Source organism: Eucalyptus grandis, chromosome 5 (assembly GCF_016545825.1).
Source record: "Eucalyptus grandis isolate ANBG69807.140 chromosome 5, ASM1654582v1, whole genome shotgun sequence".
Lineage (NCBI taxonomy): Eukaryota > Viridiplantae > Streptophyta > Magnoliopsida > Myrtales > Myrtaceae > Eucalyptus > Eucalyptus grandis.
Window position 1 is genome coordinate 46,179,133 of NC_052616.1, and position 13,158 is coordinate 46,192,290.

General features: G+C 38.8%; 1 protein-coding gene and 1 long non-coding RNA gene across 4 annotated transcripts; one reads left to right on the top strand and one right to left on the bottom strand.

Moving 5' to 3' along the window:
* The first annotated feature begins 2,925 nt into the window (after positions 1-2,925).
* On the top strand, positions 2,926-7,506 carry LOC104445254. Of its 2 annotated transcripts, XR_725898.3 has the most exons (5): positions 2,960-3,335; positions 4,018-4,241; positions 4,362-5,245; positions 5,521-6,540; positions 6,675-7,506. It is a non-coding gene; the product is annotated as an uncharacterized LOC104445254 (long non-coding RNA). The 2 variants fall into 2 exon arrangements; XR_725897.3 differs by having other exon boundaries at positions 2,926-4,241.
* Positions 7,507-8,981: 1,475 nt separating this feature from the next.
* Positions 8,982-12,614, bottom strand: LOC104445255 (putative E3 ubiquitin-protein ligase RING1a). 2 transcript variants are annotated; one of them, XM_039314169.1, is made up of 7 exons: positions 12,462-12,614; positions 12,315-12,357; positions 10,679-10,737; positions 10,029-10,110; positions 9,780-9,891; positions 9,653-9,677; positions 8,982-9,554 (listed from the first exon to the last, which is right to left on the bottom strand). In XM_039314169.1, the coding sequence occupies exons 1-7, from the start codon at positions 12,556-12,558 to the stop codon at positions 9,517-9,519; spliced, it is 456 nt and encodes a 151-aa protein (XP_039170103.1). In that variant the 5' UTR covers positions 12,559-12,614; the 3' UTR covers positions 8,982-9,516. The 2 variants fall into 2 exon arrangements, with proteins under 2 accessions (XP_039170103.1, XP_010057379.2); XM_010059077.3 differs by having other exon boundaries at positions 8,982-9,677.
* Positions 12,615-13,158: the final 544 nt, after the last annotated feature.

Genomic DNA, 13,158 nt, shown 5'->3' on the forward strand with positions numbered 1-13,158 from the left:
TTGGTGTGAATTGTCTAGAATCAATTAGTCTAGTTAGTTTGGTCTGGGCAGGCGGTTCTCGATTCGTTTCTTGATTCGGTTGAATCATGTTGCTAACCCCTAATGAGCAAAAGAATAAATATGGCTTTGCCAGTTGGGTGTCCGACTCCAAAACCTGTGAAAGAATCCGTTCTTCTCGTGCGCTGCTTCCTCCCCATCGTGGGCATTTAAATCCATACCACGGCCGTCAGGTCTGTGAAGCCCACCAGATGAATGATTTCTTCTCCCTCAACGGCGACTGTATACAGAATCTGATCTTCCGACAAATACAGCTATGGAGGCTTTAGCTCTTGTTCTCTGCCTGCCCCCAGTTCCGGGCCACGGCTGAAGTGTCTTTGTAATTGAAGATTGGAGCTGTCGAGGAGATTAAACATTAAAGAACTCAATTATATACTCTCCGTAGATTTATAAATAGGTCCACTTAGTCATGATGGAGCCGCACTGCAAATCGCAAAGCACTTTGTAAAGCAAGCTACGACAATTTATACTGGAGCCAAAAAGCGTGTCGCCACTAAACATGAATGCGCTTTACAGCTGACTCCAATCTTCTGCTTAAACTAAAGTTGGAAACGCCAGTGAACCAGAAAAAGCAAATCGAGAGAGCATCAGACCAACTGGAGAGAGGGAGTAGATGATGTTAGTCGATGCAGCAAGTATCAAAGATGTAGCAACATACAAAGTTCAAGTAAAAGCCATGCTCTTTCCGCCATTCGAGCAGCAAACTAAGCATTTCTCAGCAAGAAGCACAGACAAAAACTGGGAGAAAAGGTGTTCCAATGACTATTAACAGTACATTCACATTTGTTTTGATCTCTATAAAGGAACTTCCTTAGCATATATATCGCCGAATATATAAATTTGATCTCATAGCTTCTCTCAAGTACTGCTAGAATCCCATGTCGTCCAGGACCTCGAATGAAAGTTCTTGCACCGAAGGCACTGTCAACACATCAGAGATCTCCACCTAAAAATCAACTCGATCGTAGAACTTAACTCGAAAAACCAGACACTTCCGGTGTGTTTGGTTTGAGGGAGTCAGCTGGAATGGAGATGCCCATTCCCAGCCTGATTCCCGGAACCCATGTGAATGTATTGTTACATTGTGAGAAGTACTTGAAATGCCAGGTTGGATTTTGTTCTTTCCTGGTTTATGGTCAAACATGGCATTTAACTTTGGGTGAAACTTGTACGAAGCTCTAGATATACCCATGTGTCATGCATAAATGCAACCGAAGATTCAATTTCTTTAGCAATTATAATTTTGTCTTATTTGTTTGCTTAATTTTTTTTTTTTGGAAGGATATGTTTTTATACTCTTTTTGGTTTTGTTTAAAACTAGGTCGTTGCTGGTATATGGTTTTATGTTATATTAAATTTTTGCATCTGATTGATTGATATAAATAAAGAAAATTTCAAATAAAAACTTCAAATGAATTTTTTTTTTTAAAAGAGAATTCAAAGTTCACATCAAACGTGAATATACTCTTACTAGTCATTGGAACATTTAATGTGAATGTACATCGCATTTGTTTTGAACTCTACAAAAGAACTGACAAAAACGAGGAAGAGGTGATGTTCCAATGACTAATAACAGGACATTCACATTTATTTGAAGAATTGTAGTCCACGAATAACTTTTAGTACACGCTCAATCTACTTCTTAAATTATATTAATATTTTTTCTAAACTTAATTTAGTGAAAAGACGACATGGGACTTCTTATTTTTTAATAGTGTAAATACTAAATTTAACATGTACCAAAAATATGAAAACACATATTATATCGATATTTTCCCTAAACTTGATTTAATGGAAGGATAACATGGGACTTTTATTTATTTATTTATTTATTTAACATATGGACTAAATTGAATATGTACCAAAAGTAATAGAATTCATTGAATAAATTAGAAATTTATGGACAACATTACACAAACACATATGCCTAAAGTTCAAAAATTATATTAAACAAAATAAATTTATAAGGTTTTCTAAAGGCTTTTAAATAGAGGGGCTTGGCTTTTAGCGATGTGGGTCTCCCTTTCACAGGGGCTTAGCATACATCCGGATCCATCAAAACCTGGCTTTAATGCCAACTAAGGTTCTCATCCCAAAAGAGCTCTTGGGACCCTCGAGTTCAATTATTTTCGGTTCAATGGACAGACAACATGAGACTTTTTAAAAAATAATTATTATTTAGGAATTAAATTAAATATGCACCAAAAGTAAGTAAGAGAATACTTTGAATTTTTTTAATAATTCAGGGATTAAATTAAAGATATATAAAAAATATATTAAATAAATTAAAATTTTAAGGACAATATTACACAGACACATTTTCTTAATCATACTGAATATATATAACTTTTTCATCCCTAGAAAGCTCACAAGATAAGGGCATCTCTAGAGGCTTTTTTAAATAGAAGGGCTTGGCTTTTTCTCAAGCGACGTGGGTCTCCCGTCAGGAAGGACTTACCAACCATACATCCACATCTACCCTGATGCCAGCTAACATTCTCATCTTCAAAAAAGCTCTCACGTCCCTAAGGTCTTTTCTACCTTGAAATTTCCAATAATTTGACCCTAAGGTCCTTTTTTTTTTTTTTGGTAAAAACCTAAGGTCTTTTCCACCTTGAAATTTCCAGTAATTTGACCCTAAGGTCTTTTCTACCTTGAAATTTCCACTACAAATTACTGGTGTTCCCCAAGTTGCACGTAACCCTTTGTTTTCTTCTCTTTCTTTTTTTCTTTCTTCCGGCATCTTCCCTTTTTCTTTTTTTTTTTGTCTTTTATTTCGGCATCACTTCAAGTCCCTTTCTCACGCCATTATAGCCTATATCTACCCTCATCTTCGACGCCACCACCACTATCCTCCCCACCAGCGGTCTCGCGAGCTCGCTGGCGGCGGAGCCGTCGCCTCCGGCCTGGCGGCGGCTCCCGCCGGTCGCCGGGAGGCGCCGGATCTGGGGCTCGGATCGATCTTGAATCTAACACCGAAGGTCCCGACATGCTCAGATGCGAATACCGGTTCTTCCTCAACAGCTCAGCAAAAGGTATCTTTTCCAAGTTCCCGACTTTCTTCATCTCGACCGGCCAAAATCTTCCCCCTCCACCTACCCTTTGAGATCTGCTCCTACCTGAGCCCCGCCGGCGGCACGAGCTACGGCGGCGGATCTGGAGCCGCGGGAACTGGTGACTGAGCACCCGAGAAGAGGAGGAGGAAAAGAAAAGTGGGTGTCGTGGATGGGATCTGTGGCTAGTGGTTCTGGGGCTTGCCTCTTCGCGCCGTGTACATGGTGAGCATATCTACTTCGAGATTCCTGTTCTCTCCAGCGTGGATCCGGTGTCGCGCCCGCCACCTGTTCAACATCAAGTTTGCATCTTTCTCTCGGGAAGCTCTATACTTGGTGTTTCCCTTTTGTGGAGTTACTGCTTTTTCTTATCTGTTCTACTTTATGGATCCATGGAGATTTCAAGTACCGGGTTTTGTTTGCTTGGCCTGTTGGTTCCTGTCTGGATTCACACTGATGCTGGCTGAAATTCCTGATGATAATACACTGTTGTATGCCACTGTACTGCAACATGACTGATTTGCCACATGCTTATGACTTATTAACGGAACTCAAATGTTTTATGTTTCACTTGCCTAGACTTGAATACATGTTTCCTTTCTATTATTTGTGCAAAGCAACCTGTACCCTAGTTCTATTATTTAATGCATTTTTAACTCTATTCTTCTCTAATCGGGGTATTCTCTCTTTATATGTTCTATGATTCTTCGCTTTATTCAGAAATGCTCTCTTATCTCGGTTGTCTTCTTTATTTCTTGGTTTCGATCTGCCTTTCCTTCTTCTATCTAGCAAGTAAACCTCTTTTATACCCCTTTGTATGTGTGTTTTTCTAGCTTTGAATACATGCAAACTGTTCGAACAATGTTCCTGTATTTTAACTCTCTGTCCTTGATATGGAACGTGGTAGATATGAAGTAGATATGAAGAAGCTATCTTCTATGAGGCACACCTGGGGCGCCTACTTTTTGAATACATACTATAAAGCTGAGAAGATACTGTCTACAATATGAACACGGTGGAAAACGCAACTCTTGAAATTGATGATGAGATAGATGATGAGATACTTGTGACTCTTGAAATTGATGATGTGAGATACTTGCGGCTCTTTGCTGTGAGAATTCCTTCAACTTTGTAAGTTCATTCTCCTCTCATTTTGCCCTTAAAATAATTTGCACCGCATAATTGCTCTTTTATCTTATTATGAAAATTGTTGCATCTCTGATGTGAAATTTCCTCTTTTGCTCATTGTAGATGCTAGGGAAGAGATTATTCCCTTAATGTGAATCACTCACGTAGCTGGATCTGGGATTATATCATAACAATCAGATCAAATATGACCATTCGCATCTCATTTTGGGAAAGAGATATTAAGGAAAACAATCAAAGATTGTTGTTCGTGTTCACCCTAAAAGATATTTGTGCTTGAAAAGTAAACCACCTCTTCTTTAAGTGTGGAAAGTGCATCAGTGTGACTCCAGAACTAATTGAGGATTTTGGGATCTTCCATCCACACAATTTCCCTGCCATACTCTTTTAGTTGATTATGCATCCATAATTCCTTGTTTTCTCCTATTTTGACCAAAAACTTGTCACCGAGATAGTAGATGCCTCTTGAAGGATAATAACAACAGGCACTTCGCATGCATGAGAGAATTTTTTATCCAATCCAATGAAAAACATGCTATATCGAGAAATATCTGTCTCGTCTCTTTATCTAGAGAGCCATAGCTTACCTTGAACGCTTCTTCGAAGCCATTTTCTAGCTTCCTTTTCTTAATCTATCCAATGTCTCTCTCCATATTTGTATTTTCCCCTTATTCTCATATAAGTATGAAGCTGTTACCTCAATAGCCAAAGGAAGCCCTCCAATAATATGCCAACATGTCTGTGGATAGAGAATCATACTCAATACTCCTCTTTGGGAGAATACCCATCCAAAACATGATTTCAAAAGCATCGTGCCCATTTTTTATGATGTTAACCCATTGGTGTAACATACCAACTTGGATGCATTGGGGAGTCCTTTTGTGAGCACAAGAACTGTGGAATTGACTGCAAGCACATTTGCTAAATGGAAGCAAGCTCTCCAAGAGATTGCTGAGATGAAGGCTATGATTTGCCGAATACAAACCAGGGTAATCAAGTTTTTGCTGTCCATTTAATGTTATTAGCTTTAACTTTATGAGAACTTTGCCAAGCACAATGCTTTTGAATTCATTTATTGGTTGGGACTAGAGTTGATTATGAGATAAATGTACTTCACTCGCCCTTGTTATTGCCCAACGCATCGTCCTTGTTGGTTAATTTAATGCATTTTAACTGGATTTTTCCTTCATAATTTTCTTAGGCTGATGTAAGTTGTTTTGTAATCTCATCACAATTACTTATTTTCATTGTTCACATTTGGCAGGTATCAAGGTGAACTAAAAAAGAGAGTTGTGATACGGATATTGCATAGTTGTTGAAGAACGATTTAGTCGTAACTAGCAGTTCAGTGGGCATTGAACCCTGGAGGATATGAAAAAGTTTGGTGTCTTCTATGTTAATGAGCAATCAACGGAAGTACGTGACAAAGATGCATGTGTATTTGGAATATGCTGAATGCTAGGGATTGGCAAGATTACCATTGCAAAGGCCGTGTACAAATGAATCCATCATCTCTTTCAAGGTTGTAGTTTTCTTTCAAACATTGTTAAAATGAGTACTCATGAGCCTACAAGAACGATTAATCTCAAACCTCCAAAAGCAAGAATGTAGAAGTCTAAGGACTCTGAGCTAGCTACCAATGTCAAAGCAAATTCATTGAGCAATATAGAAGTTTTCATTCTTATTGAAGATGTGCATGATTTTGAGCAAATCAAGCCATCAGTTGGGAATCTCAATTGGCTTGGCTTAGGAAGAAGCATTCACATGACAGTTGGAGGTAAAGATGTTCTCATTAATTGTGGAGATGGTGTGGTTGATAAGTATGAGGTTGAACCAATGAGGCCTTTTCCTAGAAGAGGAGAGTATGATTCTGTGTCCTAAAGACATTGTTGATATTATTGGAGGGCTTCCTTTAGCTATTGAGGTAATAGCTTCGTACCTATATGGAAGTAAGGTTCAAATACAAATATGGCGAGAGGCATTGGATAGATGAGGAAGGAAGCTAGAAAATGAAGTCGAAAAAACGTTCAAGGTAATATATGGTTCCTTAGATGAGAAGACGAGACAGATACTTCTTGATCTAGTATGTTTTTCATTGGATGGATAAATGAATTCCCTCGCACATATGGAGTACTTGTGGTCAATATCATTCAAGAAGGATCTAGTTTCTCTGTGCCAGGTGTTTGGGCAAAACAGGAGAAAACAAAGAATTATGGATGCATAATCAATTAAGAGAGTTTTGCCGGGAAACTGTGAGGACGGGAGATCTCAAAAAGTCTCGAAGGTATACTTTTCAAGCACAAAACCTGTTTACACATCTTGAAAATGCTTCCTTTCCTTATTTTTTTTTCCCAAAAATAAGTGTGAAAGGCCATATTATGTTTCCCTTTACATTTATTCAGTTCCCTTGATTTGCAGAGTGCTATAAATGTGGAAGCCCTTGTCTCACGTTTGATGAGGGGCAAAGTAAAATGTACTAGATGTGAAGGATTTGGCCATATGGAGGTTGAGGTTCTTGAGATTGCACCAGGCTACTCTTGGAGGGAAATTCTCAGAATCTTCTTTCAAGTTGAGATGGCTTGATTGGCAAGGAGGCAGCGAATGCTCTGAACTACTTATTTTGCCTTGGGAGAACTTGGTCATTCTTGATCTATATTGCAGTTTGGCCACTGTCGCTTTTATGTCTTGAGATTATCAGAATAACTGACAACAACCGAGCCTTTTCTGTACTCGAGAAGGCCGAGGATTTGCAAGTTTTGATCTCTCAGCAATTGTTGTTATCTGCATGCATCTCCGGACTTAAACATATTTAGAGAGATAAGGCCTGGAACGATGTCCCTTACCATCACAAATTGGTCGATTCATAGGTAAATCTAAAGAACTTAAGTCTCCTTAAATCTGAGGTTCTGCAAATTTCTGAAGGACCTTTTCAACGGACTGTTATAAGAAATCAGAACTTCTGATGATGGAACTTCCATTCGTATGATTCATATATCAGCTGTATTGGTCACTTGAAATCTCTCCCAAATTCTATTGGTTCCTTAAAGAAATTTCGGAGCCAGCTTCTAAAAAATTTTCAGAAGTGAGCTGAGCTTCCTTATGCCATTGGGAATCTTGAGTTGCTGGACATGTGTATAAGAAGCGCCATCATTACTAGATTACCTAGGTCCGTCAAGGATTTCAAAAAAGGGTATATATGTAGAGAAAGTGTAAAATTTGTCAAATTGATTCGATTGAGTCTTTTTATAAACTCCATCTAATTAGAAAATTCTAACGTGACTTTTCTTTTTTTTGTAATATTATCTCCCACTTACGTGTCAATCGCGTTGTTAAATCATGTTAGACTAAAATCCGATTTTTAATATTATCTCTCTTAGGTGGATTTCGTATTTGTTCTCCCAATCTTTGAGAGTTAGTTCGCCCCAGTGTAATTTTAATTTTGCACCAATGTTGGCGTAAAAAAAAAGAAAAATGTAACCGGATCGTTTAACTCAGCTTGAGTAGGAAGATGTGTATGACTCGAGTAGACTCGAATTCTGGCCCTGCTCAGCTCCCATTGGAGAGATTCTTGCAAAAGAAGAAAAACTCACCTTACTCCGACGACAAACTGGTAGGAGAAAGAAAAGGACATAAAACTTCTGTAGCAGCATCCTCAAAAAAGAAAAAAAAGAAAAAGAAAGGGTTTCTGATGAATTCTATTAAATATCCTAAATAGGTGCTTTATGATACATTTATCTCAAATTAATTTCGTTTTGTAGAAAGTCTCAAATTGGCAACCCATGGCACATATATATCCTCTATTAGCATTCCATCCTCATTCCGTTCAATATCCCGGTAAAATGTACATGTGTTAGTGCATGTGACCGCTGACTGCAAGATGAATCTGATATGGAAAATGACAAGTTTGACATGAAAAATATACATTTACCAGACACCTATGCAGTTTGACTGATGGTAGATTTGAGTTGGGAGTACCAATTTGGAATTTTTCATAAGACAAAACATGCACGCAAAGCTGCAGTTAATGGGAAGAACTTCGGCACGGTGTTGAGGGAAACATTCGACAAACGCGGACAGAGAAGGAATCGACTTGAAATTTGGACCGAGAATCAACGGACCTTCTTCAACGACATCATCCATGAAAGTCAGCGGTAAGCTGCCATTACGTTTCATAATTTTGAAGACTGCTAAGGCACCCCATATACTCGCTTGGACGAGGGAAGGAGTTCATGGAAGATCGAACAATAAGCTGGTTAAAGAAATAATCAGGAGGCAAGAAGATGGGAAAGTGAAAGTGTTTCCCCAAAAAGAGCGGTTTAAATAGAGCTTCGAAAAACCAACTTGATATTTCATATTGGCAACTTGTTCAGAAACCGCTGTCGGATGGGAAGGAGCTGAAAAGGTATGATCTTTAATCCACGTCCTTTCCCGCCCTTGAAAATTAGGATGGTCGATGGACATTTGAGAGATTTGGAAGTATGTCGTTTCTTTCGAAATTTATCAACAGCTCAACCCATTAGATATTAATACGAATAGAAGGAAACCGAGTATAAATAGGCGGGATGAAGCATAAATGTCTTAGTCGAAAAGCAGAGTTATAGTTGCCAGCAGGACAACGTTGCCGATGGAAGATTTCATCAGAATTCAAAGGTTTCTAGAAAAGGTGGGATAGAGATTCATTAGCAAGAAGTCCTGCTGTGTGTTGCAGACAGTTCCAAAAACATTTCACGTCCCTCTTCGAGGTATAGACATATCACGCTCCAGATAGCTATTTTGGAGCACCATTTGGCCCTTGGTATGTCTTTGCCTAGCCGCCTTTTTGTTAGACTGATCCCGTTCTTATAACTATGCTTCACCATCATCAAGATTTCTCTCCAGAGCCTCGCAAAGTAGAGCAGTGATCCTTATGAGCTTCTTCCGATGTCTAATTTCGGCAAGTTGCTTCTCAAGATCCCTTTCTTGAGCAGTGCGGTCAGCATCTTCGTTGACCAAACCAAACCAAGAGTCGATGAGAAAAACACAAAAGTCAATCCACGCTCAAAAGACATTAACTGCAAAAACATTTGAATAGTTTATTTGGAGGAGGATGGTTGATTTGGGCTTGTGACCAGAGAGATTGGTGAAGTGGGTTCAGCAGCAGGAACATGAATAAGGTGATAGTAGTTCAGGTTGGCCACTGCATGTTCTACTTTCTTCAATCTCCCCTGTAACTGCTCCTTTTGAATTCTAACTGCTTTCCTTCAGAATAGTCTGTTTCTCCTTAATTTCCAGCAGAGTTTGCAGAATAATGGGATTGATCTGATCAGATGTCCATTAAGTAGCATCAACATCCAAGTCATTCACAAGCTTCCCCTCAACTTCAACCCTCACCATGCGCATAAATGAAAAAATCTCACCTGGTTTTTTTGAGTGATTTTCTTCCTGAACAAGATGTTTCATGATTAGCTTCAACGGTCAATGCCAGAAGTAGGAGTTGCCGAATATAACACGGCACTCTGATGCAACGTGTTAAGCAAAATATACCTTAGACTTGCCAACATCAGGATAAAATGCTTCTATCAGAGCATCATATCTTGGATCAGCACGGAGAGAATTACGGCCACAATGTGCATGGCAAGCAGGGCATTCATTACTCCTAGATGAGGCATGTCACTAATTAATTCGAAGAAATTAAAAGATTGTTCAAAGGAGGAGTTTGCGATGATCCCCAACTGAAGAGAACATTATGATGTTTATAAGGAGTCGAAAGAAAGCAGATTGTGTATGGCGCACCTGAGCAGCATATGTTTGGCAATGCATTCTTGGCAGAAACGGTGCAAGCATTCCATCACTGCACTTGTCTTCCGTATGATTCCTAGAGCAGATAAAGAAATGATGAGATTCTCCTATAAATTGAGGCTCATGCATAAACTTAATGAGCAAAAAAAGTTGCATAAAAATGGTTCATAAGTTTATATCCTTCATTCACAGTTTAACTAATGAAGACAAGAGACTGCCGCTGCAGTATCTAGCTAAATGTCCAAGCACTTGTCCCTATAACACAGGGGTTGCACATGAAGCAAAGAACTATATTTAAACCTACTGCTTATTTAAATAGGACCTTGTAATCTAATCAAAGTTCTCTTGTTTCTAACTTTTGCCCCTAGTGTTTCTAGTACCAGAGTATCCTTGAGAACAAAGCAAGTCCTTACATAATTCATGCCAGCTATGGTAGTTCTTTGTCAGAGTCAGATCCAACTGCTTGACAATAGAACCTTTAAAGAGATTTTGGGACTTGGAAAAAATTCATGTAGACAGGCAGTTTGTGACGGCTAATCGCAACTGTTACTCAATAGATTGATAAATTTTGAAATGGAATTGCTAATTTAGCTTTAAAGAATGGATTTTAAAGTATCTAATGCATTTAGGCCCCACATTCTCACCTAGACAGATTGGGCATTGCACTTTTTCCCTTATTTCAGCCAATTTCACCTGAACATAACTGAAGAGAACTCAATCAATCAGCATCACATATTATCAGACAAGCAGAAATTAGAAGTCACAGTTTGCCATCAATAATTCAGTCGAAAGTTAAGAGTATCTGAAATCCATATTCCCCAGTGCTATCATATAACATGGCTATTATACCAATAAATTTGTCAACAAACAGATTTCCCCACACAAGATGCTTATAGAGAATAGTATTCTTGCTGAATGGATTCAGTAAAGGATGTTGTAAAAAAATGACCTTTTTTTTATATTATAAGAAATATCTTCAAATGCAACAATTTTTTTTTTTCCATATTTCAAGATGCTATTGCATAATTCTGTTTCCAGAATCAAACTAAGGGCCAACACAATATAAGGAAAAAGGCTCAGTGGATGTCATGATTGCTGCAGCTGCAGCTCCTATTACATACTTAGTCGAGGGGAAGATGCCCCCCAGGATTATTTGCATAGAACAACACCATGCCATCTGTTTGTTATAGTTGTAGCAATGTTATGGTTCTTCTATGAAGTGGTGTAACTTGTGTGCTTGGCAATATATGGTTGCAGCACCTCAAAACTAGGTGAGGCAATTTCCTAAAAGTTGCAACAAGTTGTTGCAGTTTGAGGGTGCTTCACTTGTGGGGAGTTTATCAAGCACCCAACAAAAACTACAAAACCACTTTTCCCAGTTGTAATTGCTGTAGGAAGCTGTACCAAACAGGCATATGATTGGAAAGTATGCATTAAAATTAACATATAAACTAAGCCCCTAGTGTTGGCTTTGAATAGCACTTGCACTACATGAAAGCTTATGTAGCAATGTCCCGTTTATTATCCCTGCATTGCAAAATGACATAACATGGGGGCACAAAGCCCAGCACATGGCCTAAATATTACTGATCTTTCTAGCTAAAGACTTTGCATCCCATCCCTGGCATTGCCAAAATTGCACACGAGATGTGGAAAGTAAGTAATGAAGCAGTTTTTCCACCGAAAGAAGTTAAAAACAATGAAGTGGTTTCAATCACTCTATTTATAATCCAAACAGATATTCAAGCATATTGTTTAACCACCAGCTCAACTCCACTAAGATCCCTGTCCTCCAAACTGATGCAATAGGAAATATTTGAAGGCAAAAACTTTTACTCTGTCATGGGTTGCTGCCTCATTTATGAAGTCTGGTTCATGGAAAGTCCATCTTGTTAAAAATAACTCTGCTCATTGCTGAGCAACTATTCAAGAATGTATCATGAATGACGCGGCCCGTCAATCAAACAGAAGTTCCACCATGATTCTGTCACTTCCATGGAGTTAGGAGGAATTATGCGGTGATCCAGTTCTAACTTGATTTCCAAAGCACACGCAGACACAAATTTTCAGAAACCCAACATTACTATGCAGAGTTGCTAGCTCCACGAACGTATTCTGAAACAACTCAACCCAGAATCAAGAGTTTTGCCTGAAATATCCACAGATGACAAAACCCAACACGAAACAAAGTTAACCCACGAAGCTCACCAACACGTACGGCGCATTTAGACGAAACAGGGAAGGCCCAAGAAGAGAGACAAAGAGAGGCCGTACTCATACCCGTCCTTGCCCAAGTCCCTGGATGAAGAGCTCCGCTGAAATTCTACATACCAAGAAGAAAAGCAGAGGTGGGTAAACATTCATCAGACCCCATTAACATGAAAATGAAGCAACTACGTTATCGTGAGAAAAATGGCGCCTTTTTACCGTGATCGTCTTGAGGCGGCTCCCCGCGGTTGCTCGTGTCGTTGCGGCGCGTGACGTCGTCGTCCGAAGCTTTGCGGAGGTGTTTTCGAGCTCGCATTGTTCCGTAGCCGGAGGAGGTGGACGGAGAACGAGAGACGCTCTCTCTCTCTCTCTCTCTCTGTGCACCCCACGAAGTTCAGAGCCGAAGAACTCACGGAAGACCAAGCACCGCCCGGACCATCGCCGCGATTCTCTCGTTGATGACCGCACGAAGGGCAAATAGCGTAATAACTTCCAAACCGATGCCCGAACAAATCCATTCGAAATTCATTTTTCCTCAACTTTTGATTTTTAAATTTGTTAATTTATTCAATGTAACAATTCAACTTTAGCTCAATTTTTAATGTGATCCAAATTTTTTTAATTTATTTAATAAGATTCATGAAATTTTCTTATATGTTCAATTTAGTGTTTAAACTATAAAATAAACATTAATATTGTCCCTCATATTGAATTAAGGGATATGTTCGCATAAATTCTAAAATTTATCGTAAAAGTACAATTAAACCCTAAACCTTTTAACAAATGTAATTAAGTCTTGAAATTTATCAAATTGATACAATCAAACATTCCGATTAACATCATAAATTTATCTAATAGATAATGTTAATGTGACATTTTTGAATTTTAGAATAATTTCTCTCACATGGCTTTTTTT